The sequence below is a fragment of the Nansenia antarctica genome (genome assembly GCF_963989245.1).
Source record: "Nansenia antarctica genome assembly, chromosome: 7".
Lineage (NCBI taxonomy): Eukaryota > Metazoa > Chordata > Actinopteri > Argentiniformes > Microstomatidae > Nansenia > Nansenia antarctica.
This window is the reverse complement of record NC_137677.1, coordinates 65742129-65764349: the sequence shown is the minus strand read 5'-3', so window position 1 is coordinate 65764349 and position 22221 is coordinate 65742129. Positions and strand designations below refer to the sequence as shown.

At 46.8% G+C, this 22221-nt stretch overlaps 1 protein-coding gene across 1 annotated transcript in view; it reads right to left on the bottom strand.

Moving 5' to 3' along the window:
- Window positions 1-22221, bottom strand: part of neb (nebulin) — a gene marked incomplete at both ends in the record, with an annotated part of 100482 nt that overhangs the window by 16990 nt on the left and 61271 nt on the right. Inside the window, 27 exons of the mRNA XM_080537055.1 lie at window positions 2500-2604; window positions 3901-4008; window positions 4263-4376; window positions 6275-6361; window positions 7033-7137; window positions 7774-7875; window positions 8501-8611; window positions 9245-9355; window positions 9817-9921; window positions 10075-10179; window positions 10412-10516; window positions 10623-10727; window positions 11031-11138; window positions 11777-11878; window positions 13991-14095; window positions 15226-15330; window positions 15837-15941; window positions 16490-16594; window positions 17041-17145; window positions 17441-17545; window positions 18258-18362; window positions 18572-18676; window positions 18854-18958; window positions 19585-19683; window positions 20301-20405; window positions 20552-20656; window positions 21635-21742. Of these exons, the coding sequence (XP_080393181.1) occupies window positions 2500-2604; window positions 3901-4008; window positions 4263-4376; window positions 6275-6361; window positions 7033-7137; window positions 7774-7875; window positions 8501-8611; window positions 9245-9355; window positions 9817-9921; window positions 10075-10179; window positions 10412-10516; window positions 10623-10727; window positions 11031-11138; window positions 11777-11878; window positions 13991-14095; window positions 15226-15330; window positions 15837-15941; window positions 16490-16594; window positions 17041-17145; window positions 17441-17545; window positions 18258-18362; window positions 18572-18676; window positions 18854-18958; window positions 19585-19683; window positions 20301-20405; window positions 20552-20656; window positions 21635-21742 (2835 nt within the window). The remainder of the gene's footprint in view (window positions 1-2499; window positions 2605-3900; window positions 4009-4262; window positions 4377-6274; window positions 6362-7032; window positions 7138-7773; window positions 7876-8500; window positions 8612-9244; window positions 9356-9816; window positions 9922-10074; window positions 10180-10411; window positions 10517-10622; window positions 10728-11030; window positions 11139-11776; window positions 11879-13990; window positions 14096-15225; window positions 15331-15836; window positions 15942-16489; window positions 16595-17040; window positions 17146-17440; window positions 17546-18257; window positions 18363-18571; window positions 18677-18853; window positions 18959-19584; window positions 19684-20300; window positions 20406-20551; window positions 20657-21634; window positions 21743-22221) is intronic.

The window sequence follows — 22221 nt, the reverse complement described above, 5'->3', positions numbered from 1 at the left end:
TCCCACTCTCTCCTCCCTCTCTCCTTCTCCCCCCTCTTTCCCCAATCTCTCTCCTCTCTCTCTTCATATCTATCTGTCTCCAATCTCTCTCTTTTTCTCTCTCCTCCCTCTCGCCATATCGATCAGTCTCCAATCTCTCTCCTCCCTCTCTCCCACTCTCTTTCCATCTCACACACCTACCACACACACAGGCAACATACATACATGTCAGTCATGTCTGATCCTGCCATCCGTCCTGAGGGCACACCTAACATTTCGGGGACATACTGATGGTGTCAGTATGTACGCACGCACGCACGCACGCACGCACGCACGCACACACACACACACACACACACACACACACACACACACACACACACACACACACACACACACACACACACACACAGAGTTGTGCCTGGAGGCAGGGATAGGGCTTAGAACATAAGCGCTCAGGAAGAGAAAGCGGGGGTGGCTTCAGTAGGACGGGTTCGTAGGCGTCCCTGACCAGACCAGACCAGACCAGACCAGACCAGACCAGACTAGACTAGACTAGACCAGACCAGACCAGACCAGACTAGACTAGACTAGACCAGACCAGACCCAGACTAGACTAGACTAGACCAGACCAGACCAGACTAGACTAGACCAGTCCAGACCAGACCAGACCAGACTAGACTAGACCAGACCAGACCACCAGACCCAGACTAGACTAGACTAGACTAGACCAGACCAGACCAGACTAGACTAGACCAGTCCAGACCAGACCAGACTAGACTAGACCAGACCAGACCCAGACTAGACTAGACTAGACCAGTCCAGACCAGACCAGACCAGACTAGACCAGACCAGACCCAGACTAGACTAGTCCAGACCAGTCCAGTCCAGACCAGACCAGACCAGACCAGACCCAGACCAGACCAGACCAGGCCTAGACCAGGCCTAGACCAGACCAGACCAGACACAGACTAGACTAGACTAGACTAGACTAGACTAGACTAGACTAGACCAGACCAGACCAGACCAGACCAGACCAGACCCAGACTAGACTAGACCAGACCAGACCAGTCCAGACCAGACCAGTCCAGACCAGACCAGACCAGACCAGACCAGTCCAGACCAGACCAGACCAGACCAGACCAGACCAGACCAGACCAGACCAGACCAGACCCAGACCAGACCAGACCAGACCAGTCCAGACCAGACCAGACCAGACCAGACCAGACCAGACCAGACCAGACCAGACCAGACCAGACCAGACCAGACCAGACCAGACCAGACCAGACCAGACCAGACCAGTCCAGTCCAGACCAGACCAGACCAGACCAGACCAGACCAGACCAGACCAGACCAGACCAGACCAGACCAGACCAGACCAGACCAGACCAGACCAGACCAGACCAGACCAGACCAGACCAGACCAGACCAGACCAGACCAGACCAGACCAGACCAGACCAGACCAGACCAGACCAGACCAGACCAGACCAGACCAGACCAGACCAGACCAGACCAGACCAGACCAGACCAGACCAGACCAGACCAGACCAGACCAGACCAGACCAGACCAGACCAGACCAGACCAGACCAGACCAGACCAGACCAGACCAGACCAGACCAGACCAGACCAGACCAGACCAGACCAGACCAGACCAGACCAGACCAGACCAGACCAGACCAGACCAGACCAGACCAGACCAGACCAGACCAGACCAGACCAGACCAGACCAGACCAGACCAGACCAGACCAGACCAGACCAGACCAGACCAGACCAGACCAGACCAGACCAGACCAGACCAGACCAGACCAGACCAGACCAGACCAGACCAGACCAGACCAGACCAGACCAGACCAGACCAGACCAGACCAGACCAGACCAGACCAGACCAGACCAGACCAGACCAGACCAGACCAGACCAGACCAGACCAGACCAGACCAGACCAGACCAGACCAGACCAGACCAGACCAGACCAGACCAGACCAGACCAGACCAGACCAGACCAGACCAGACCAGACCAGACCAGACCAGACCAGACCAGACCAGACCAGACCAGACCAGACCAGACCAGACCAGACCAGACCAGACCAGACCAGACCAGACCAGACCAGACCAGACCAGACCAGACCAGACCAGACCAGACCAGACCAGACCAGACCAGACCAGACCAGACCAGACCAGACCAGACCAGACCAGACCAGACCAGACCAGACCAGACCAGACCAGACCAGACCAGACCAGACCAGACCAGACCAGACCAGACCAGACCAGACCAGACCAGACCAGACCAGACCAGACCAGACCAGACCAGACCAGACCAGACCAGACCAGACCAGACCAGACCAGACCAGACCAGACCAGACCAGACCAGACCAGACCAGACCAGACCAGACCAGACCAGACCAGACCAGACCAGACCAGACCAGACCAGACCAGACCAGACCAGACCAGACCAGACCCAGACCAGACCCAGACCAGACCAGACCAGACCAGACCAGACCAGACATCGCCCCGCTTACCTCGCTCTGTAGCTCTGACGCGTCCTTGTGATGCAGGTGTTCAGGCGTGTCGGCGATCATAAGGTAGTGACCCTTAGCCGCCTCAAATTTCTTCTTGTACTGGTACTAAGGGGGGATGCCCAGGGAAGCAACTCAATACAACCAGGAGAAAAAAGACCCTCCATCCAAGATCTCAACATCCAAGATCTCAACGCCCATTTAAATATATATATATATATTATTTTTTAAAGAAATAAGAATGGGTTATGAAAGAGAAAACATAATAAAACTAAAGGAAACGAAATAATTAAATTTCAACTCCTTGTGAAGGTGAAAAAATAAATTAATTACATTTTAAAAGACAACTTATAAGACAACAAAATATTAGCATTGAATGACGGTGACAAAACAATGCATGAAAGCTGCAGCTTGGGGCAGCTTGGAGGTAAAGAAGTCATGTTATATGAATAATGTTATATGAATTTAAAAAAAGGTAGAATGTAGAGCGCTATATGAGCAAAGATCTAGGACCATGGATGGAAAAAAGAAATGGAAGAGGTTATGGCGGGATGCTTAGTACAGGAGGGTCGGAGGTCAAAGATGAGAAGGGTCAGGGTCACTACCAGATGATGTCCTTGAGGTGTTATGGGTAAAAGCCTATGAAGCTAAAGCCTATGAAGCTAAAGCCTATCAAGCTAAAGCCTATGAAGCTAAAACATGTAGCTGCATAGCTTTGCTTTAGTGGCTATAACCCAGAGTGTTACTACTAATTATATGAAATGACTTGGAGGTCTACAGCGAGGCAGAGAGGATGGCTGTTATGCAGGACAGAGGGATGACACTAGCGGAGGATGGTGTGGCGATGAGGAGAAGTCACAGCCATGTATGGAAACAGTGGGAGGCTGGCGGAGGTAGAAATCAGAGGACATGCTCCTTGGAATGCACGGGATGGAATGAGGAACGGCATCAAACATTCCAACGTGTCCTCATTCCATTCCAGGCATTACAATGAGCCCGTCCTCCGATTTCTACCTCCGCCAGCCTCCCCTGTATAGAAACCCATGAGAGGTGGAGAGGGGGAGAGGGAGGGAGAGGGAGAGAGAGGGAGGGAGGGAGGGGGAGATAGAGAGAGGGAGGGGGAGAGGGAGGGAGAGATAGAGAGAGAGAGATAGAGAGGGAGGGAGAGGGAGGGAGTGAGAGAGAGGGAGGCAGGGGGAGAGGGAGAGAGTGAAAGAGAGAGGGAGGGAGAGATAGAGATAGAGAGGGAGGGAGGGAGAGAGAGAGAGAGGGAGGGAGGGAGGGAGAGAGAGAAGGAGGGAGGGAGGGAGAGAGGGAGGGAGATAGAGATAGAGATAGAGAGGGAGGGAGAGAGAGAAGGAGGGAGGGAGGGAGAGAGAGGGAGGGAGTTGTAGGATGTCTTACGTCGCTGGACAGCTTGCTGGTGCTCAGGTTGTGCTGCATAGCCAGAGACTCAGCCATGTCTGTCACAGGCTTGTGGACCTTCTTCAGGTGTTCACCCTTGTACTTGTTCTACATGACAGATACAACAACAACAATAGCATAAGATAAGCTAATCAAATACACCAATGTATCATACTAACTTTAATTAATTAATTCCTAATGAATGAATAATAATAATAATAATAATAATGATAATAATAATGATAATAATAATAATAATAATAGAGAATCATTTATAAAATCATGTGAGTAAAGCCCTTTCAGCCCTAGTTAGCAGGGTTCATATAAGAGCGATATTGTGATGACGTGAGAGCAGAGCGTACCTCGCTAGCCAGCGTGTGGGCGTCCTGTAGCGTCTTGTAAATCATACTTCCCTTCAGGTCATACTTTGACTTATATGCTTTCATCTCTTCCTTCAACTTCTCCTTGTACTTCACCTGTGGGGGATACGGGGGCAGTGAGTGAGTGTGTGTGTGTGTGTGTGTGTGTGTGTGTGTGTGCGTGTGTGTGTGTGTGTGAGTCTCTGGCCTCTGGCTTACCATCTCCTATCTGAGGCAGGTGAGCCACAAGCTCTCAAACACAGAGAGACTGTTGGTATTAGTGAGGAGGAAATACATACATCACCATACATACACGATCTGAGTCACAATGTATAAAAAGGGGTTGTCATTTCGTGACGTTAGAATTATATGGTTCTATCTCAATTTTTGTCAAAATTTAGTTTTTTACATAATCTGATTCGTTAGGTATTTATTAATGCCTGTGTGGTGTTATTTTTAAAATGTTGACATTTTTGAGTTAGTAATTAATAAAATACAAAGGTTCCGTCTCACAGAACATAATGGAATGTAAAAACTTTGACGCTCAATATCTCTGAACTGCCCTAAACGGAGACAGAACCTTATCATTCTAAACGGAGACAGAACCTTATCATTCTAAACGGAGATAGAACCTTATCATTCTAAGCGGAGACAGAACCTTATCATTCTAAACGGAGATAGAACCTTATCATTCTAAGCGGAGACAGAACCTTCTCATTCTAAACGGAGATAGAACCTTATCATTCTAAGCTCACGATTTAGAAGACTTTGGAAAGGGATTTCTAGATCCCAGAATAGGCCCCCCTTGTTATACAGAACAACCAATGGAAGTCAAGAACCACAGAGGGCTGCCTTCGGGGGATAAACTAACACTCTTGAAAGTATCTGAGCGCTAATAGCCAATTCATATATCATCATTAATGACGATTAAAATATTATTTAAATCATTACACTTTCATTGTGTCAATCAGTCCCAGAAGGCAGGCCCCACACATAACAGTCCAAACAAACAACCGTACTGACGACACAGACATCATACATTAGTATATATGGTGCAAGATAAGGATTGAATCAGGCGGGCGATGCTAAGATCCTGTTCCAGAGAGTGTCTGTGGTAGACTCTTGATCTGTAGAGGAACCAGCTTAAGAGGAGGGTGAGACATTATCCCAAACATCAGGCAGAGAGAGAGAGAGAGAGAGAGAGAGAGAGAGAGAGAGAGAGAGAGAGAGGAGTGTAAATCCAATAGGACTGTGTTTAAACAAATCTGTCCAATCATCATCATCCTCAGAATGGGGATGCTTTCTGAACCACCAATGAGATTGAAGGATCTACCTTCAGGCAAGAGGTTTACCAGAAAAACATCAGGCCCTGCCTCCTAGTTTGACATGTTTTTGTTATGGTATTAAGTATAAATGGATATGAGGTGATAACTATTGGATTTACACACTTCTCATGGTGAAGATAAAATGCTGTAAGAGGGATGCAACAATGTCCTTAACCCATGACAGTGACACTGTATCCTCGGAGAGAGAGGCCATTCCATACAGTAGGTGGCATTCAGAGACAGAGACATTGACTGAAGGGTATCCTGGCGATTCAGACATTTAACAAACTGGTGGCTGCTATTTATAAGGCAGAAAAAAAAAGGCAATAGAAAATATCATTGTCTATGAACTATAGCAAAAGAAGTTAATACATTGCTATGCTTGTCTATGTTTGGCGATAAGGCAAAGCTCGCAAGGGAGACAAAAATGAACAGTAGCCGTAGGGGAGAGACAGGACAAAAAATACTGGTAAAAAATAAATAAATAAATAAAACATATCATGAATAAAAGGTATGGTAAACTATTTAAAGGAATGAAAAATGCTTGACTCCGCCCAGCGCTACTAGAATTCAACTCGTCAGTCAATACACAGAGACAGGAAGTGACATAGAGACAGGAAGACATAACACAGGAAGTTGCAGCCCCTTGGTCCCCGGGGTGGGGGGTGGGGTTCAGGTTTGACTCCTTACATTACTAGTCAGGGCACTCATTTTCTTATTGTGGCGCATCTGGGGGGTATCGAGGGAGGCGGTTCCATGGAGGGACTTGTCGTCCACCTACGAAGCGCAGTGAGATGGGAGGGTGAGAACAGAGAAAGATAGGATGGAGGGAGGAAGGAGGAGGAGGAGGTGGTGGAGGAGAGGATTAGGGGAGGAACAAGGGAAGAGAGGACAGTGTAGAGGAAGAGGAGGAGTGTAGAGGAGAGGGGACTCAAGTAGTAGATGAAGAGGAAGGTGAAGGGTAATAGGATGGCACAGTAACAGATTCATCAGATGAACAGATCAGATGTGTTTGTTTGATATCAGATGTGTTTGTTTGATGTGAGAGACAGTCAGGGTGGCTCACAGGGACAGTGGAAGACAGGGGTGGTGATGCAGGGTGGCAGGGTTAAGCACTAAAGAAGAGAGAGCTAATGCTAGTTCATCTAGGAGGGCTGAGCAAAATACTGGACGTACAGTTAGCAAAACTACACAACAGCTGCTATTACGGTCTCTAGAAAGCTGATCGGAAACGCTGACTTTTGCGCCTCTTTGCGGCGTCGCCTCGTGGGAGAATTAAAACCGTCAGAAACGGACAAACCGCAAAACTCATCTGGAAGCGAAGGAAAATAACTGACGATCGAATAAAAGGGGAAGAAAAAACCGTGATCGTTAACTGAAAGAGGACAAAGATATAATACAGAATGTGGAACACAGAGCAGTGAAGCAGATCGAGAGGTGGGTCGTACCGTGCTGGTGAGCTTGGACACCTCGGTCGCCAGGGCGATGTCGGGGCGGTGGGCCAGGGACCCTCCGCGGCTAGCCTCCTGGCGGGCCTTGTCACGGTAGCCAACCTGACAGAGACAACACACACACACACACGCACAGACACACACACACACGCACACACAGGGACACACACACACACACACGCACAGACACACACACACACACACACACACGCACGCACACACGTACACGCACAGGCACACACACACACGCACAGGCACACACACACACACACACACACCATCAGTGGGCAATAAACAGACTATCAGTTCAAAATCATTCCCTATCATTTCTAAACTAGCAGTTCCTATTGCAGCATAGAACACTCATTGCACTCAAATGGCCTAAGCTAAGTAAAACGTGATGTTAGAATTATAAGAATTATTTTTGTCAAAATTGAGTTTTTTACATAATCTGATCCATTAGGTGTTTATTAAGGCCTGTGTGGTGTTATTTTTAAAATGTTGACATTTTTTTTGTTATTAATTCATAAAATACAAAGGTTCCATCTCACAAAACATAATGGAATGTAAAAAACGTTGACGCTCAATATCTCTGAACTGCCCTAGACGGAGATAGAACCTTATCATTCTAAACGGAGATAGAACCTTATCATTCTAAACGGAGATAGAACCTTATCATTCTAAGCTCAGTAACAGGAAGCTGATGCTGGTGAGCTGTGATTGGTCAGTCCTCCTCACCTCACTGATGAGCTTGTTCGCCTGTTTGGCCCTCATGATGTCGGGGCGGTCTGCCACCGAGGTGTAGTGCAGCTTGGCCTTAGCCTCCTGCCTATAGGCATACTGGAGATGGGGAGGGAGGAGAGAGGAGGGAGGAGGGAGGAGGGAGGAGAGGGGAGAGAGGAGAGAGGAGAGAGAGGAGAGAGGAGAGAGGAGAGAGGAGAGAGGAGAGAGGAGAGGGGAGAGAGGAGAGAGGAGAGAGGAGAGAGGAGAGAGGAGAGAGGAGAGAGGAGAGAGGAGAGAGGAGAGAGGAGAGAGGAGGGAGGAGGGAGGAGAGAGGAGAGAGGAGAGAGGAGAGAGGAGAGAGGAGGGAGGAGGGAGGAGAGAGGAGGGAGGAGAGAGGAGAGAGGAGAGAGGAGGGAGGAGAGAGGAGAGAGGAGAGAGGAGGGAGGAGGGAGGAGAGAGGAGGGAGGAGAGAGGAGAGAGGAGAGAGGAGGGAGGAGAGAGGAGAGAGGAGGGAGGAGAGAGGAGGGAGGAGAGAGGAGAGAGGAGAGAGGAGGGAGGAGAGAGGAGAGAGGAGAGAGGAGAGAGGAGAGAGGAGAGAGAAGGGAGGAGAGAGAGTGAATCTCACATTGGGTGAATGATTTGGTGGTAGCAGAAGGCTTTATTAGTAGAAACACAAAAGAGAGAGAGACGCCCTTCAGCATAAACTAGTGAACGTCTCCAGAAGGAGAGCAGGCTGACTCACGTTGCTCTGGGACTTGGCCACATCCATGGCGTGCTGCACGTCAGGTGACATAATCATGTTGTTGTACTTAGACTGGCCCTTCTCCTTCTCAAACTTCTGCTTGTACAGTTTCTGTGGGCAGAAACAGAGGAGGCATAAAGGTGTCAGAACCAGAACCAACCAATGGGGGAAACGAACGGAACCAGGACTTTGTAACAACTCCAATACCATAATAACAGTTTGCACCAGGGGAGGCTAGCAGAGGTAGAAACCAGACTGCGATTGTCTCATTGTAATAAATGGAATGGAATGAGGAATGGTATAGCAGACAGACAGTTTGATACCATTCCTCATTCCGTTTCGTGCATCACAATGACCCGCCGACCAAATTCTACCTCCACCAGCCTCCCCTGGTTCATATGGACACTTTTGTTAGTTCAGGTTTATTTCGAACAGCAGTCCAAGTACATTGGAATACAAATGATTTCAAAAATAAAGAATAAAATAAATAAGTAAATAAATAAATCCACATGGTTAAGCTGTCCGAAAGGGAATAGGAGGAAGCAAAGCTTATTTGTCCCCATTCACACACTACAGTTACAGCAGCGCAGGTTTACAACAGAAGCAAACAACAAACAAAAAAACTAATCAGGCTCAATTTTGTCATTCAAATTCAAATACACACAATACAGGTAGAAACTATCATGTCAAACTATCATGTCACTATATCACTATATAACTATATCACTATATCACTATACTGACCCCGCTGATGAGTTTGTTCATCTCTTTGCTGTGGACGGTGTCCCGGGTCGTGGCCAGCGTTGTGAACGACCCAGACTGTTGCTCCTTCTTGCTCTCGCCCTTGTACTTGCTCTGAAGAAGAAGAAGACAACAACTATGGTTAGGAATCGGTTTGGTTTACAATGCTTTTACCTTCATTAAAATCATGATTTTGCATTCGTTAAATCGTGAGCTTAGAATGATAAGGTTCTATCTCCGTTTAGAGCAGTTCAGAGATATTGCGCGTCAAAGTTTTTATATTCCATTATGGTCTGTGAGATGGAACCTTTGTATTTTATTAATTACTAACCCAAAAATGTCATTATTTTAAAAATAACACCACACAGGCATTAATAAACACCTAATGGATCAGATTATGTAGAAAAACTCAATTCTGACAAAAATGGAGATAGAACCTTATAATTCTAACGTCACGAAATCTTGCTGTTTTTGGTCCCCAAAATGTTACGACCAGCCAGATAGAGGTTAAAGGTCGAGGCCCATACATACATTGTCATATCTTACTGTAAGTGTAAGTGTAGTCTCTATCTTACCTCAGACACCAGACTGCGCACTGCTTTGGCGTGGAGGATCTCAGGAGTGTCCAGAATAGTCTTGTACTGACCCTTGGCCTTCTCATACTTCTCCTTGTATTTCACCTGGGAGACAACAGAGGGAAGCACAGCGTTAACAGAGGCTTCTCACAGGACAACACGCTGTATCTGTTAAGTGGACAGGGTATACTGTATATACTGTATGCACAGTGTTACTGTACTGAGTAACAATGAGTTGCAGATGACAGAGAAACTCACTTGGCTGGCGGTCTCAGAGTTCTTCAGAGCCAGGACGGTGATCTTGTCGTCGGCAATCGGCATCACACAACCCTTCATCATCTCCTTATCATACTTATACTCAACCTGAGGAGAGACACAAGGAACCAGAGTTAGAGAGTCAAGAGAGAGAGAGAGAGAGAGGAGAGAGGAGAGAGAGGGAGAGAGGAGAGAGGAGAGAGGGAGAGAGAGAGAGAGAGAGAGAGAGAGAGAGAGAGAGGAGAGAGAGGGAGAGAGGCCGCAGACAAAAGAACCGAGGTATCAGAACTAACTGGTCTGTCTGAGGTGTCTGTCTTTAACAGGCCTGTACTGTACTCACATCACTCTGTTGGAAGGTATTCTTGGCAGCGTGGATAAAGTCAGGTCTGTCCACGGTCCAGATCCACTTGTTCTTGGTGGCCTCGTACTTCTTCCTGTAGTCGAGCTTTAAGGGGACGACACGACAGTGAGTGACGGTGCGGTTTTCAAAGTGTTTTTTCTGATTCTGAACCGAATAGACACCATAGAGGATTCGGACCAAGGAGACTCACGTTGCTGATGTTCTTGTAGGCCTCCCTGGCGGCGCGGATCTCATGGGCGTCAGGGTCCATGTTGATATGGGCCTTGTTCTTCTCATAGACCTCCCTGTACTTCAGCTGAAACAGGGACGGAAACACACACATGCTCAATGACACTCGACAACCAGCCAGGAGGTTAAACTAGGAGAGGAGAGGAGAAACAGCCTTTTGAGAGGGGAGGAGAGGGGAGGGAGATGGAAACAGCCGTTTTGAGAGGGGAGGGAGGGAAAGGAGATGGAACAGCCGTTTGAGAGGGGGGAGAGGGAAAGGAGATGGAACAGCCGTTTGAGAGGGGAGGAGAGGGGAGGGAGATGGAACAGACGTTTTGAGAGGGGAGGAGAGGGGAAACAGCCATTTTGAGAGGGGTGTACAGTAACTTACAGTGCTTGTGATCTCCTTGACCTTCTTCATGTGGTGGGCGTGGGGAGTGTCGTGGCCCAGGGTGTAGCCCTTAGCCTTGGTCTTGTTGTACTCCATCCTGTAGATGATCTGCAGAAAAGAAAGTGACCATAACATGGTGTGTAAGACTGTGTGTTTATTTCACCTTTATTTAGTTATCTAATAATATAAGTCTCATTGAGATACAATCTCCAAGAAAGACTTGAGCTGGTACATATTGATCACTACACTGGCTCCCCGCTGGTGGAATGAGCTTCCCACGGCTGTCAGAACTGCAGAGTCACTACCCATCTTTCGTCGGAGACTGAAGACCTCCATCTCTTCAGGTTACACCTTAACTGCTCCTCCCAAGACTTCTACTACCCCCCAGCACTGCGTCTCCTGAAGACACCCGCTTTTCCCCTCTACTGTGTCCCCTATGACTTCTACTGCCCCCCTTGTACTGTCTCTCTGTTCTCCAGTGTCTATATACGTATATATATTTAAAAAATAAAATAATAAAAAAACATCTTCCTTCTATCAATGATATATATAATCTATCTGGTATATATATATAATGATGGGCCTGAGCTGGATTACTCTTCCTGCTACGACTGGTGGATTGATGATTCACTTGCTTAGTCAAATGTATTGATTGTAAGTCGCTTTGGAATAAGGCGTCTGCTAAATGCCAAAAATGTCAAATGTGAGCATCTGTTTGAAGCTGTTCTGTGGTGAAGAGGACTCACGTCGCTGATCTGCTTGCTGCGTTTGTGGGACTCGTGCTCCGGCGTCTCCAGGATGGAGGTGAACTTGTCCTTGGCTTTCTCATACTGCTCCCTGTACTTCCACTGAGGGAGGGGGGAGGGAGGGGAGGGAGGGGAGGGGAGGGGAGGGAGGGAGGGAGGGGAGGGGAGGGAGGGAGGGGAGGGGAGGGGAGGGAGGGAGGGAGGGGAGGGAGTCGAGGGGAGGGGAGGTGGGGAGAGAGTTAGACGCTCACAGGGGAGACCATATGAATATCAGTGTCCCTACATCAATATCTGACCGATCTGTTTTCTCTAGAACAATATGTGATCAATATCAGTTTCTCTATCATAAACAGTGCTTAAATTAAATCATCTGTTGGTCTACATTATTCTTATCATTGATCATTGTGAGAGTTGACATAGTTTTACCTTGTGTCGATCAAACGAAATATATGAATAAATCAAAAATGTAGTTCATTAATAAACGCTGTAGTATGGTAACAGTATTTGACCAGGAAATGCTGATTCCATAAAACTTTGTGAACTGTGAATGTAAAACTACATGTAAAATGTGTGCAGTGGATGGATGCGTTGGGGAGTTACTTGTGCACAATGCGTGTTAGAGGAAGGACGACTTACAGAAACATGCAGCAAACTTGAAGGAAGAGACTTGAACATAATGACCATGGAGACGCCTGTCATCTCCATCGTAGGTCAGATCATCACAACCAGTCTTTGGATCAGGTGATGTGAAATGAGTCCACTGCGACTGACCTACTGTAGTCTCTTGCCATTCATAATCTGGCTACATATTCACCAAAGATGTGATCTATCTTATTGCTTTTATTAGCTTATTCTCTGTATTACATTCTATTGTTGTTGTTGTTGTTGTTGTTGGTGATGTTAGAGCTGCTCTGATGCTCCAAGGCATTTCGTTGCATTGTGTACTTGAATTTAATTTAATGACAAATAAACAAAACTTGAACTTATTGCAAAGATTTGGAACGGGGGGGGAGGCTGGGGAAGACAGAAAGTGGAGCAGAGGCTCGTTGGAAAGAAAGGAAAGGAAGCAGGAACGGTTTGGTGTTTTGATACCATTTCTCTTTCCATCCCATGCATCACAATGAGCCTCTCCTCTTACTTCTACCACTACTGATTTTGACATTTTGACATTTATCTGAGGAGGGTGAACACTTACAGTTCTATTGTAAAGTGCTTTGAGTTGCATTTCATGTACGAAAGGCGCTATATAAATAAAGTTGTACTTACTTACTTACAGTGTTCTCATATAAAAGTATATCAATGAATACATCTATTGAGTGTGTGTCACGAACTAAATGTGTTTCATTTAAAAAATAAAAATAAATCACTAGACTGGCAAAATGGTAAACGAATCTCGAGGCACCTGACTCTGTCCTTAGGATAGGGTAGACAGAGAGATCTACAGATAGGGTAGATAGGTAGAGGGTTATGGGGAGAAGGGGTTGAGTGGGTTCAGTGAACAGAGAGAGTGTTTAAGAAGCAGACTGGATGGATGGGTGAGTCCAGAACACTGTATGAGAGTGAGGGGGTCAGAGGTGTGGTAGTCACTGTGAAGGGGAGGGGAGGTTCGGCAGCATGTGTTTTCCACGGCTGGAGTCAGGGCTGGGGGGGGGGTGAGGAAGGAAGGGAGTAGGTCAGTAGAGGGGATCTCTGGGAGATGGAGTAGGAAGGGAGTAGGTCAGTAAAGGGGATCTCTGGGAGATGGAGTAGGAAGGGAGCAGGTCAGTAGAGGGGGGTCTCTGGGAGATGGAGTAGGAAGGGAGTAGGTCAGTAAAGGGGGGTCTCTGGGAGATGGAGTAGGAAGGGAGTAGGTCAGTAGAGGGGATCTCTGGGAGATGGAGTAGGAAGGGAGCAGGTCAGTAGAGGGGATCTCTGGGAGATGGAGTAGGAAGGGAGCAGGTCAGTAGAGGGGATCTCTGGGAGATGGAGTAGGAAGGGAGCAGGTCAGTAGAGGGGATCTCTGGGAGATGGAGTAGGAAGGGAGTAGGTCAGTAAAGGGGATCTCTGGGAGATGGAGTAGGAAGGGAGCAGGTCAGTAAAGGGGATCTCTGGGAGATGGAGTAGGAAGGGAGTAGGTCAGTAAAGGGGATCTCTGGGAGATGGAGTAGGAAGGGAGTAGGTCAGTAAAGGGGATCTCTGGGAGATGGAGTCCTCTGGTTCTGATTGGTTGGTTACCTTACTCCTCATACTGGACTGGTAAATGGCGCCGAGGATGTCGGGCCGGTAGAGCTCGTTGCAGCCGCTCTTTAGCAGCTCCTTGGCCCTGCCCGTATACTTGGCCTGTCCGCGGGGACACACACCCAAAACACACAGCATGCCGACAGTAAGGACAGAGGGACAGAGGACAGGACACGGACAGACAGACAGCAGGCTCGGCTGGAGCGAGGGGGCTGCCGCGATCCAGACCTTGACTCCTGGTCTGTGCACTCTAGGGTGAACCACCCTGACGACTTAGGGGCCGGGCCGTGAGAGTTTTTTTCGGGGTGATTTTTGCAAAAAGATGTGTTAGCTTAGCATAGGCTAACTTTCCAAATGTGTACATTTGTGTACAGTGAAGGTCACATGGTTTAGGAGGGGGTTCAGCCCTGAGTACACAGACCAGGAGAGTGTCGCTCACTCAAGAGCGTTTGAGTGGCTGTGTAGGACACCTGCGCTGAGGGAAGAGAGAGAGAGAGAGAGAGAGAGACGTGGACGTGGACCGGTGACCGGTGACGTCATAGCCATGCACCATGAACTCCTGCAAGGCTGCGAGACGTCCTCATGGACCTGCTCTCAGAAGCAGGCGGGCGTTCTGATAGGCCCAGAGGAGGAGGAGGCGGCGGGGGGGGCGGGGGGCTCCCGGGCCTGGGCCTTTACCTGGCTGTTCTTCTGGTTCTCCTTAACCATGAGGGACGTGGGGTCGTCCAACACACTGTGGTACTTATCCTTAGTCTTCTCATAGGCGGACCGATAGGTCCTCTGCTCAGAACATCAGAAGGAGTTACGGACAAGTGCCAAACAAGTAGAGCTATCTATGACCATCAAGGGACGACAACAACATCGATCCAATGGGAGAAAGTCATGGTTAATAGCAGGAAATTACATTGAGGAGGAGGCGTAAACTGCAGCGACAAAAAAAGGAAATTAGGTCATAATCATTTCGGACAGGAGGAAGGAACATCCTCGGCTATCGACATAACATCTCAATGTCATAAACTAATCATGAGCATTTTTCTTTTTTACCTTCAAAGCTGAGAAATCCAATTGAGGTGCAGAAAACAGAAAAACAACATGTAGATGAAACACATGACTGTATCTGGCTTTAAAACAACTGTCCACGTAAGGTGATACTACAGGTGATACTGTACATCCATAATCACACACAGTATGTGAATTTGTACACGTGTGGTATAAAAGTGTGCATGACGTACGTCGTTGATGAGAAGGGAGGCATTCTTAGCGGCCTGGAAGAAGGGAGTGTCGCAGGTGTACTTGAACTTGAATCTGTTCTTCTCGAAAGACGCTTTGTACAGTCTCTGTTGAGATTGAGGAGAGGAGATACCGGAGGTTATTACAGGGTATATACAGGAATCTTGAGGTTAATTTCAATACCTTTCTAAGACTTTTTAAAGACCTTGTCAATATTTTTCCAGACCTCACCGCCACTTCGAGCTGTAACCGTTTACATCAGTGACACCTTTAACTTAACAGTTTTAGTTTGCAATAGACTAGACCACTATCATACAACACAATTTCTGGTTCATCTTTGTTTTTTTACTAAAAGTCTTTAGGACTCAAACTCTTTGGACAGAGTCTAATTCAGAAAAATACCTACAAAATTCAAGACCTCATAAAATCGTGATAAGACTTTTTAATACTTATTAAGGGTCTTGATTTTCCCAAAATTGATTTATCAACTTTTAATACTTTTCAAGAAACCGCGGATACCCTGTATTATGACGACACCATAATCGACACCATTGGAGATGATTCTTTTCATAAGGATATCCTGTCTTGTACTGTGGATGATGACGTCCTTTACCTCGCTGTACAGGGCCTTGTTCTTCTCCGCCTGGACCATCTCAGGTCTGTCCCAGACGTAGCAGCCGATTCCCTTCAGCCAGTCCAGGTCCTCCTTGTATTTCACCTGACGGTGGAGAGAGACAACAAAGGGGTTAGTGGTTGGTCTAGTGGATAGTGAGTTGGACTGGTGATCGGGAAAGGTTGTGAGTTCAAATCCCCGCCTGAAACACCACCACCTAGTGTGCCCTTGAGTAAATTACTTCAGGGGGGAATGTAAAGGGGTAGTGGTTGGTCTAGTGGTTAGTGAGTTGGACTGGTGATCGGGAAGGTTGTGAGTTCAAATCCCCGCCTGAAACACCACCACCTAGTGTGCCCTTGAGTAAATTACTTCAGGGGGGACTGTGTATGTACTGTAATTGTAAATCGCTTTGGGAATAACTGGGAATGCGTAAGTGTGGGTATGTATGTACTATGTACCACGCCAAGTGAACAGCTGTACGTTAAATAGAATTCGGGGTCATTTATTTTCATGTCCTCCATTGAGGGGAGGATTGGGCTGATCCTTCGACAAAAAAAGATCATCCAAAAATAAATGATTTCTACTTTAAATAGAAACAGTAAAAAGCTCTGCCTCTTATGTGTGTAGCCAACCTCCGGTCTCTCGGTACTCACGGTGCTGACGGCATCACCCACGATCCTGCTGTGGAACAGCTCCGGGCGGTCGGGGATGGACCTCCACGTACCCAGAGTGTTGATGTACTTCTGCCTGTACTTCACCTGCGGAGAGAAGAAGAGACATTCAGCACAGGGTCTTACAGGGTCTTACAGGGTCTTACAAAAGAAGAGATTTGGTGAGGCTGCATTCTCATTTTATGCACCCAGATTGTGGAATGCACTGCCAGTTTACATTAGTGATGCAACCTCAGCACATATGTTCAAGTCAAGACTAAAAACCCATCTTTTTAATATTGCCTTTAAAATGACTAAATAATACAATTAAGATTATAAAAACCCATCCTTTTAATATTGCCTTTAAATTACTAAATAATTAAATTAAGATTCTATAATGATTAAAGCACTTTGAGCTGCAATGTTTGCAGGAAAAGCGCTATACAAATAAAGTTATTATTATTATTATTATACCGGAGCCAAATGATAGAACTAAATCCACACAGCAGGTATGGTAGACTAAGGCTCTCCCTTCTGATTGGCTAGACACTGACCTCACTGATGTCATCGGTGACCCTGCGGTGGATGGTGATGTCGAGGGCGTCCTTGGCGCAGTGGTAGTGTCCCTTGGACAGCTCGAAGGTCTCCTTGTAGCGCAGCTGGAGAGGGGGGGGGGGGGGGGCAGGTCAGACACATCTGATTGGATCTCATACAAGTTAAAGTGTGTGTGTGTGTGTGTGTGTGTGTGTGTGTGTGGATGGGTGAGTGTGTGTGTGTGTGTGTGTGTGTGTGTGTGGATGGGTGAGTGTTGGTGTGTGTGTGTGTGTGTGTGTGTGTGGATGTGTGTGTGTGTGTGTGTGTGTGTGTGTGTGAATGGGTGAGTGTTGGTGTGTGTGTGTGTGTGTGTGTGTGTGTGTGTGGGCAGAAGGGGGGGTCCACAGAGAGCAGACTCACGTCGCTGGCTTGCAGGTAGGCCTTCTTGGAGCGGACCAGCATGGGCGTGTCGGCGATGGAGGTGTACCTGTGCTTCATCTTCTCATACTGATCCTTGTACTTTTTCTGGGAGATGAGACAGAGAATGACAGTGTTAACATAACCTATCATACTGTTACATATCAGAAGAGCAGTGATAGAAACCTTCACATGAGCTTAGAGGTACAGTAGGAGAATTCGGTTGTTAAGTCGTGACGTGTTTCCGGGTCCAACGTTGGCTGAGGCGCTCTCTTCGAAATGCCTCAGTAATAATAATTATTCATTATATTTACATAGCGCTTTTCTGAGGCTCAAAGACGCTGACAAATATGGGAAAAACAGGAAAGTACTGCTGTGTCCCTTGTTGTATGAATATATCCCAGTCTAAAAAACGATTGAACTGTCATTCTACCGCTGTAGTACACTGGTACTCTGGTGCTTTAGTACACTGGTACTCTGGTGCTTTAGTACACTGGTACTCTGGTGCTTTAGTACACTGGTACTCTGGTGCTTTAGTACACTGGTACTCTGGTGCTGTAGTACACTGGTACTCTGGTGCTTTAGTACACTGGTACTCTGGTGCTTTAGTACACTGGTACTCTGGTGCTTTAGTACACTGGTACTCTGGTGCTTTAGTACACTGGTACTCTGGTGCTTTAGTACACTGGTACTCTGGTGCGGGGAATTTCTGGTTTGGACCCGGAAATTGCTAAACGTCACGTTTGACGTCAGACTTAACAACCGAATGGCTTCTTCCTTGGATGAGAGGAGAGAGAGAAAGACGTAGGGAAGCCCTTACCTCACTCTGGATCACCTTCATGGCCCTGGCGTGGTCCATGACCGGCGTGTCGATCTCAGGGGTGAAGTGGGCTCTCTCCTTGGAGGCCAGGTGGGTGTACTGGTACTGTACGGACCCAAAGAGACGAGAGAGAGAGAGAGAGAGAGAGAGAGAGAGAGAGAGAGAGAGAGAGAAAGAGAGAGAGACACACACAGCAGATATCAGATGTCTGTCATAGTGCAACAGCTCTTGAGAGAGAATTATGATGGTTATGATTACTCTGTGGTTACTAGGTAATAAACCAAAATCAATAGTTTAGTTATTTCTGGACTTGCCTGGTTTGTCAGCTGCTGGGCCCACTTGACCTTCTGCATCTCCAGGGAGTCGGCTGTGGTGGTGCACTTGGTCCTTTCGATGTTGGCTTTGTGTTTGTACACCAGCTGAGGAGGGAGGGAGGGAGGGAGGGAGGGAGGGAGAGAGAGAGGGAGGGAGGGAGGGAGGGAGAGAGGGAGGGAGGGAGGGAGAGGTCAGAGGTCACAGTGGTCAGGTCATGAGGTGACTCTGTGAGCGTCGGACCGTTCTGTGAGGAACGACGGGAGGACGAGAGGTTTACTCACGCCGCTCATGTGGGTCTTGAGCTCGTTCACACGCTGGTACTCAGGCGTGTCCAGAACCACAGAGAAGTTGGCACGGTTCTTCTTCGCCTCGACGTCATAGCCGGCCTGTTGAGAGGAAGGGGGAGAAAATAACGACCAGGTTAGAATGGAGCAGATGGAAATTATTTCCCCCAATTATTTTTATTATATTATTTTATTTTATTTGTACGTGTATGTATGTATGTTTTATTTTATTTTTAATTTCTTATAATTTCTTCTTTTTAAAAAAAAAATTTTTTTACTACTAGATATTAGTTTTTATCTATTCACTAAATTGTTGGCAACATGGGTAACCTGTTTGTATGTTTGTATGTGTGTGTGTGTGTGTGTGTGTGTGTGTGTATGGGCAAATCTGTATGTATGCAGACATGTTTGAGAGGGAGGGGTGGGTGGAAGGGAGGGAGAAAATATTCATGCCTTTTTCAATGTACATGACATCTTCTATACTGGAATAAAAAATATTATATATAAAAAAAAAAAAGAATGGAGCAGATGTAGTAAAGACACAGTAACGCCCAGCGGCGGAGGCAGAAATGGAACCCACGCATCACAATGAAGCCGTCCTCTAATTCCTACCTCCACCAACAAGACTCCAATAACAGTATCAACTAAACTATGTTACTGTAACGGGACCCCCTGTTTAAATGACGAAGAGTTACATGTACAGGAAGAGGAGGGTAGCGTTAGCGTACCCTGAACTTGGTCATGTTCCGGACGTGGACCATCTCAGGTGTGTTGTACAGGAAGCAGCCCACGCCTCTGAGCCACTGCAGGTCCTCTTTGTACTTGAGCTGAGGAGAAAAACACACAGACAGAACTGTTACTGTCCCTGCTTCATCAAATCGACAGGTATGGAGGTACTTTATTTGAGTACACTTCATCATAACACACCTCAATCTCAGAGGCTTATGTCGTAGTTTTATATCATTTTATACTGAGAATTGAAGTCTCTCTACATACTGCTGGGGGTAACTTTGCACTAAAGGAAGGCTTTCCCTTCCTGTAAGAGATGTGCCGAGAACTGTGGCGCAGACGATTACGATTGGTCAAGCAAGAGTAGTGACATCATCAGGCAGGAAACTGCTATATAGTGCCTGCCCCTCTGACAGGAAGTAGCTTTTTGTCTGCTATTTTCTCTCTGCGCTCATGTGACTTTGCATAATAAAAGGCCTCTTTTGAGTCAATTGATTTAAGCTCTTTGTGCTTTATAAGTTCTACTCAATCTACTAACTAAGAATCAATTAAATCCACAACACTTACTATAGCCAACTTGAGAATGAGAATATAGACCATTCATTAAGAATGAGAATGCAAAAAAGAAACATCTTTCAGAAGTATCAAAGCATCCGTTTGAACTTCAGATCGGCTTGGTTTGGGTGAAAAGTAGTTTCAGTGCATTGTACCGTACCTCACTGGTGATCTCGTTGACGTGGTAACAGTGCATCAGCTGAGGGGTGATGGGCATGTTGATCAACTGGCCTCTGTTGCTGAAGTACTTCTCCTTGTAGCACAACTGCAGGGGGGGGAAAGATTCTTAATTTACTCACTCAGGATTCACATGACGACAAAAACCAAAGGGATTCTGAATGAAAGTATGTATGAGCAGAATAAGAGATCGAAGAAGAAGAAGAAGAAGAAGACTGAGAGATGGCTACGTACGTCGCTGACGGCCTCCTGGGTCATCTTGACCTGTCTGATCTCAGGCGTGTCGTACACAGAGTGGATCTTGTCCTTGGTCTTCTCGTACAGCTGACGGTACAGGCGCTGTGAGGGAGAGGAAGGAGGGAAACCAGGTCACTAGAGGTCACTACACTGCAAACACTCCAAACACTCCAAACCACCATGTTCATCTTAACCAGTGGTGTAGTCTAGTGTTTTCTAGTGGATATACTGTGATTTTTTCCCCCTCCCAAACCTCATATCGTTCATTTCGGAACGCCATAAAAATAAATATGCGCTCCCTGTCTAACGTTATATATATACAGTATATATATAATTTAAATGTTTTAAGGCTGATCTGTGCATGATAGTGCTGCATTTTGACATATTTCATGTCGCATCACCCTCTTTGATGGTATATGACGCTATAGTCAGTCTCAATGGTCCAAAAGTCAAGTGCTTCGTAACACAGACGGGGTGAATTTTATGAATGAAAGTGAAAGTTCTGTCACAAAACGCCGTTACGTATCCTCACACATTGTTAAGTGGGTATATGGAAATCCTTGGCCTTTCCTAGCGGGTATACGGCGTAGTCCTGCGTATCACCTAGACTACACCACTGGTATTAACCCCATAGTCCAGGGTCTGTGACAAATACAACGCTTTCAACATTAAATGCAAGGGACGAAGCTATAAAGTTCTCAGAAACTCGAAATGTACTGTTAGTTCGTCAAGATGTATATGACCTTTGGGGACAGAGCCTTCAGCGTGGCCGCACCTACCCTCTGGAACTCTCTCCCCATAGTGATCTGCAACGCCCCCACCCTGGACTCCTTCAAACTAGCCCTCAAAACTCATCTGTTCTCCAAGGCCTTTGGCCCCTAGTCAATGTTTCTGTTTTTACATTGTTTGTTTTCTGTTTTGTCTGTCTGACCATTTTTTTCTCTAGAATTGTAAAGCGTCCTTGGGTTTTATGAAAGGCGCTATACAAATCCAAGTTATTATTATTATTATTACACATGGGGGAGGACGCTCCTGGCCTGGTTTTGGGGGAGAAGGAGTGGAAGAAGTGGGGGATCTTACCGGGTTGTTGATCTGGTTGGCCTTCCTGATGTTGACGAAGGTGACGCCCTCGGGGTCCGTGGTGTAGGCCGTCGCCTTCTCCTTCTCGAAGGCCTCCTTGTACTTCACCTACAGAACACAATAACACAGTTATAACACAATAACACTACTTGGGTAGTGGTGGTCTAGTGGATAGTGAGTTGGACTTGTGATCGGAAGGTTGTGAGTTCAAATCCCGCTAGAAACCACACCACTACTAGTGTGCCCCTGGGTAAGGCACTTAGCCCTCAGTTACTCCAGGGGGAATGTCCCTGTAATTCGTAATTGTAAGTCGCTTTGGATTAAAAGCGTCTGCTAAATGGCAAAAAAATTAAATAATTAATTAACACAAAAATCATTTATCCCGGCTGCTCTGAGACTGTTTAACAGCAACTAAAGTAGTAGTCGGGGTCAAGGCTCCTGAATTTGTATCGAATTGAATCTGTATTTAGTTATTTATTTTAAATCATCATCATCATCATCATCATCACTTTTTTAGTATTTTAATATCATTTTTCTATCATGATCTTACTGTTTTTTATACTATACAGTACATGGCTGGCCCAGTA